The sequence below is a fragment of the Trichechus manatus genome, unplaced genomic scaffold (assembly GCF_000243295.1).
Source record: "Trichechus manatus latirostris isolate Lorelei unplaced genomic scaffold, TriManLat1.0 scaffold00057, whole genome shotgun sequence".
Lineage (NCBI taxonomy): Eukaryota > Metazoa > Chordata > Mammalia > Sirenia > Trichechidae > Trichechus > Trichechus manatus.
The window spans coordinates 14902343-14908524 of record NW_004443993.1 but is presented as its reverse complement, the minus strand read 5'-3'; the positions used below and the strand labels follow the sequence as shown (position 1 = coordinate 14908524).

Sequence of the window (6182 nt, the reverse complement as noted above, 5' to 3'; positions counted from 1 at the left end):
TGTCCCAGCCTGTCCCTGTCCAGCCTGCCCCGGGCCCGCCCCACAGTTGTACAGTGCCTGCTGTGTACCCACCAGGCTCTCCCCACAGCCCCGAGGACCAGCCTCTCCCACACAGAGGAGGAAACCGAGGCTCCAGGAAGAGGCTGAGCCTCCAGACCCAGTGAGGCTTGAGCCCGGGGCTGAGTCCAGAACCACGCAGCTCCACAGCCCAGACTGACCCTCTGCCCTAGTTCCACTGGATTCTTCAAATGCGGGGTGTCCTCCCTGCCTCCGTGTCCTGCTCACACATGGTGATGGTGGGGGATGAGCGCCTCGTCCTGGAGGAATCCAACAGGCTAGGGAAGGCCCTGGGCTGCGGGTGGACTCCGCTCCTTCCAGCCCACTGCCTTGCAATTCTTCACTCAGCCACACACCGTGGAAATCCTCCCGCGGGATCTCCACTGACCAATGGAGAAACTGAGGCACAGATGAGCAGGGGTTCCTGCCTGTCCTGTCCCCACCCCTGGGGACCCAGGAGCCCAGGCCCTGCCTGTGCAGCGAGTTTGGGCGTTGAGGGGGTGGGGCCGATGATGCCTTCTGATAATCTGGCCGCCCCCCTCCAATGCCTGCAGAGCCAATTAGCTCGCCGGCATGGGGGCGCGGCACGCTTCCACCCCGCAGCCAGTGGTGCCTGGCCCGGTGTAATCCTAGCAGCGGGTGCCCTCCCTGCCACCCCCGCCCCTTGCTGGGTCTCAATTTTCCCCACGTGTGTCGGGAGGAAGGAGCCGGGGCAGCGCGGGGGATCCGCTCCTCTCAGACCTCTAGTCGGCCTTTTATGTGCTAATAAGCCCCTCTTGGGCCCCCCTCGTGCCCCCCTCGGCCTGGCTGCGTTTACGTGACAGGGACCCGGGAGACCCGCGTTCTGGAGATCTAAGGGCTCCTTGGCTGTAGCCCCAGGCGGTGATGGCAGGGGAGAGGCTGGGGTCAGGCGGCTCCCCCGAGGAAGGGGAGAGAGGGCTGCGTGGCAGTCTGGCGGAGAGCGTGGCGGGCGGGGGCGCTGCCGGGCAGAGGCCTGGGGGGGTGGGCGTGTCAGGATGGGGGAACCAAGAGGTTGAGGAGAAGCCGCAGGATTCTGGAGACTGAGGTCTAGGGGACACGCTGGGGTCCCATGGGACGGGAGGGGTGGGGCTAGAATTCGAACCCAGGGTCCCTCTGAGCTGAGGGGGATGTCCTCTGGGCTTGTAACCGTGGGGGCTGAGGGAGGGAGGGGCGGGGGCTTACCTCACTCAAGGCCCGGTCCCCTGCAGGGAAACTGCTAGAGGTGGGCAGAACTTGCTCGGGGGCGTGGGACTCCTCCCTTGACCCCTTTTCCTGGCCCCGCCCCGAGGCCCCACCCACTGACCCGCCCCACCCCATGGACGGCCCCGCCCCCGCCTCGTGGCCCCGCCCACCCGAGGCACCGCCCCCCACCTCGTGGCCCCGCCCACCCGAGGCGCCGCCCCCACCTCGTGGCCCCTCTCGCTGACCCGTCCCCCGGTCCGCAGATTCCAGGTGGGCGCAGCGGACGGCGGCGGCGGCAGCTACACGGTGGAGGTGAGCATCAACGACTACCTGGACATCTACTGCCCGCACTACGGCGCGCCGCTGCCGCCGGCCGAGCGCATGGAGCACTACGTGCTCTACATGGTCAACGGCGAGGGCCACGCCTCCTGCGACCACCGCCAACGCGGCTTCAAGCGCTGGGAGTGCAACCGGCCCGCGGCACCCGGCGGCCCGCTCAAGTTCTCCGAGAAGTTCCAGCTCTTCACGCCCTTCTCGCTGGGCTTCGAGTTCCGCCCGGGCCACGAGTACTACTACATCTGTGAGTGGGGGACAGGGAACCTGGGGGACGGGGGGGTATGGGAGGGCTTGAAGGCAGGGGGCCTGGGGAGGTGGGATGAGGTGGACTGGGCTGGGGTGGGAGTCTCTCACACACGTACACACACACACGTACACACACACACGCACAGAGTTGTAACCTCAGGCGGCTTGGCCTCTGGGGGAGAGATGCCAGACCTGCCACTCCTCCCCCACAGTGAGACCTGGGCCACCTACCCTCATTAATGGGGGGAGGGGACCGGCATACCGAGCTGGTGGGGAGGGGAGAGTGGCCAAAGCCAGGGTGTGAGGGTGGAGCCCACACCCGGGCCGGGCTAACCCCTACACCTGCCCACCCCGCATCTGCTCAGGCGCACGCCGGCTCCCAGAGTCCCCGAGAGCGGGGGAGTCTTAATTTCAAGATCTGTTGGCGGCAGCCGCGGGCCTCCCTGGGTGTGCATAGCCCCACGGTGGGCCGGGCTGGGGGAGGCAGGTCTGTTCCTCCTGGGGTAGGGAAGTCCCATGCCTGATCTTTGAGTTCCTGCTCGCCTGTGACCTGGGCAGTTCTTTGGTCTGTATGAAACTCAGCCGGGAATTGGGGGTCCCGCAGTGCCCTCCCCTGAGATGGGGTTAATGGAAAGAACGGAGCTGCCGAGTGTCCTGCGGCCGTCATAACAAAGAACCATGAAGTGAGTGACTTACGGGAAACAATGTACTGTCACAGTCCTGGAGGCCGGAGGTCTGAATTCAGGGTGTGGGTAGGGCCACGCTCCCTCTGCTCTAGGGCAGGATCCTTCCTGGCCTCTTCTGGCTTCTGGTGGCCCTGGCGTTCCCTCTCGTGTAGCTGCATCTTCAGGTGGCCGTCTTCCTGCTGTCTCTATTATAAGCACACCACTCATATAGGGTTCGGACCCACACCACTCCAGTGTGACCTCCTGTAACTTAATTAATGACATCTGCAAATGTCGTAATTGCTGACAAGGTCACGTTCTTAGGTACTGGGGTTAGGACTTCAGTGCGTCTTTTTGGGGGACACATTCAACCCATAGCAGGGGTGTCATCAGCCCTTGGCAGGAGGTGTCCTGGCTGCAGGCTCGATGCTGTGGTGCTGGGAGTCTAGGGGATCCCCATTTCTCGACGTCTCAAGGTCCCGGTGGGAGGCTGTAGGCAGGGCCTCTGCGTTCGCCATCCCAGCTCCCCCTGTGTCAAATTAAACTTTACAAAGGTCCATTTTCTCCTTTCTGTGCCCTGTTTGGATTTTTTCCTTTTAATTCAGGAAAGAGGCAAGTGAGAGAGCCGGGTGAAGGTGTTTGAATTAAGTCCCTGTAATATAAGAAAAATTACATTTTTCTCTCTGAGACGGGAGTTTCATAAAGATAATTATTGTCATTACTCGTGCTATCTCTGTGACAAATGTTATTTTTATTACGTGCTCTTTATTTTCATCTCCCAGCTGGAGGGGCTTCTGGGGGGCAGGCAGGGGTGGCAGCCACTGAGAGCCAGGCCGTTGGGGGCCCTGGGCCTGGCGGGGACAGGCCAGACGTGTCCGTGTGTGAACGCGCATGTCTCCATGCTCCTGTCCAGCTGGATTCCAGGCCTCCTCTCCCCTCCCCATGAGGCTCCCCATGTCCCCCGCCCCTCCTATTTGGTGGCTGACACCCAGGGAAGCACCCCATCCCGGTACTTGCCACATGGGCCAAGAAGTAGGAGCAGTAATGGTGGACTTTCAGGCAGAGGACTGAATATGCCATCTGCCTCCGTGTGCCATCTCTGGAGGTCTGGGTCTCTCCCAGGGCGACGGGCTCGCTGTCTCCCCAGGTGGAAATCATTGTGTCCAAAGCGCCTGCTGTATGCCTGACAAGGCCCAGAGTGGGGGTGACTTGCCCACAGGCACTCAGAGAGCAGGGATTCCAACCTGGGTGTGTCTCATTCCAGAGGCAGTCATTTGTCTACGCCTATTTTTTGCAGATTGGACTCAAGCAGGGTATTTTTCTTCATCACCTCTCTACCTCACCCTTTGCTGCCCTGGGGTGAGATGGAGCTGGATACAAACCCCGAGCATCTGGGGTCAGGGCTGGACAGAGGGAGGGGCAGGAGGAGTATGCAGGTGGACTGCTGGGAAAGAGGGGGCATTGTGTCTGGGGCTTTGAGGTATGATTAGGAGTTTTATGGGTGGCTCCCCACCTCAAGTGAGGGTTGCGTCGCTAGCGTGGCAGTGGGTTAGGGGTGCAGCCCTGGGAGTTTTCAGGCATAGAGAACCCCCTGCCCCACTAACCCCATCCTCTGTCTTTCAGCTGCCACGCCCCCAAATGCCGTGGATCGGCCCTGCCTGCGGCTGAAGGTTTACGTGCGGCCAACCAGTAAGTGCTCAGGGTCCGGACCCCCACCCCTATGTCCTCAGCCCAGGGAGCCCAGTGAGTGGTCAGAAGAGCCAGCGGGGGCAGGGATGGTCAGAGCCTGGCCTTGGGGATCCCACGATCTCAGTAATGGTTGGGGTACACCCCACCCCCTGAGCCTCAGTTTCCCCATCTGAAAATTGGGACTGTTTCAGACCTTCAAGGGTGAAGGTTAAGGTCCATGGCCACGCCCCCAACCGAGGCCATACCCCCCTGTCCAGCCAGTCAGCCCTCCGCTTGGGGAGTGGTGTCAGGGGAACCCCCCAAACCAAAGGGCCACAGCTAAGAGAAGAGGGGGCTCCCAGCTGCCTCATGGTTTCACCCGGCCAAGTGTGCTGGACAGAAATCCTGAAACCTCATAGCGCCCGCTCTCGTGGGGGCAGGGGATGGTCGAACACTTGACATAAAGTGCTAGTCATGATGAGCTATAGGGAGACGCAGGGCGCAGGGCAGCCACTTTAGGGAGGAGACGTGGGCCCTGGGATGAGGGTGGGGTGAGGCGCCCCTTGCACAGATGTGCACACTGAGGCCAGGCAGCCGCCCTGACCGCCCTGTCTCTGGGTCTCCGCAGACGAGAGCCTGTACGAGGCCCCTGAGCCCATCTTCACCAGCAATAACTCGTGCAGCGGCCTGGGCAGCTGCCACCTCTTCCTCAGCACCGTCCCTGTGCTCTGGACCCTCCTGGGCTCCTAGTGCTCGTCCTGCAGGACACCGGCCCTCCCTGGACGGCCCCACCCCGGGCCCAGCCGCGGCCCCACCTCCGAGACCAAATAGAGACGTCGTTTCTCTTCTGGTGCTGTCTCGCCGGGCAGGGGCTGCCTACCCACCCCAGGACCGGTCCAGGGTGGGCGGCCGAGGGCCCTCACTGATGCCTGTGCGGCCAGGGTGTGGGCGCCGCCCCGGGCAAGCCATCTCCTCACCGGGCGTGCCCGAGGAGCTCTCGGCAACGTTCTTTTTTTTTTTTTTATTTTAAGTGTATTTTTCATGGTTGGATTGGAGAGACTTAAGTTTTTAATTTAATTTATTCCCTGCTGTTACTGGTGACTTTGGAAGGAAACAGAGTTGGGGGCAGGGGTCCCTGGCCCCCTGCCAGAGGGCAGCTGGGGACACCCAGTTAGGCTGATTCTCTCTGTCCTGCACCCCATGTGCTGGGTTCTTGCTTGAGCCCTTTGCAGGCCCCCAGGTACCCTGGAACCTTCCTGCCTGATCCTAGTCCAGCCACCGTACCCCCAGCCCTCCCACCCCCTGGCTCCTGATGACCATCTCCCAGAGTGGAAACGCATTGCATCTCACCAAAGGCACCACCGTCGAGCCCCCGGCCCCCTTGGAATCACAGTGCCCCACGTCTTATAAACCGCTTTGGCCAATGCAAACAAGCCCCCTTCTCTGCCACCCCCCACCCCCAGCCTCGCACGGTTGACTCCGAGGCCAAGAAGATGTTATATTTCTGTAAATAGAGCCAGCAAGTATATACTGTGATTTATTTTTAATGTATTCCTGAGGATGGACTGGAACATTTTTTGTTTCTTCTGCCTGCCCCCTTATAGGGGACTTTTATTTTGGTGGGGTGGGGGTGTGGGGGCTTTTTAGAGTAGAAGCTGCACTTCGCAATAAGCTCGTTTCATCTGTCAGAGATCCCCTCCCTCGACCCTCCTACCTAATAATGTTTGTAAGAAAAAAGAAAAAAATTTAAAAAAAAGGACAAAAGAAAAGGAAGGGGGGAACTACCACCAAATAGAGAAACCCCTCCCTGAAGACACTTTAATGAAGTAAACACCGCATTTATACAGATTTCATATTTCTACCCGCCTTTCCTGACTTATAATTTTATATATATTATATATAAATATATATTGTGTACGGCTGCCGGGAGAGGGCTCGCGGCACACCAGGAGCGAGGGGCAGGCGGAGGGCTTTTGTAGGACCTGGCGCAGGCCGGCAGTGTCACCA

The 6182-nt window shown here is 60.4% G+C and overlaps 1 protein-coding gene across 1 annotated transcript; it reads left to right on the top strand.

The window, feature by feature from the left end:
• Positions 1 to 630: 630 nt before the first annotated feature.
• On the top strand, positions 631 to 4931 carry EFNA2 (ephrin A2). The gene is made up of 4 exons (XM_023733163.1): positions 631 to 680; positions 1524 to 1840; positions 4131 to 4196; positions 4804 to 4931. The coding sequence occupies exons 1-4, from the start codon at positions 631 to 633 to the stop codon at positions 4923 to 4925; spliced, it is 555 nt and encodes a 184-aa protein (XP_023588931.1). The 3' UTR covers positions 4926 to 4931.
• The last annotated feature ends 1251 nt before the right edge of the window (positions 4932 to 6182 follow it).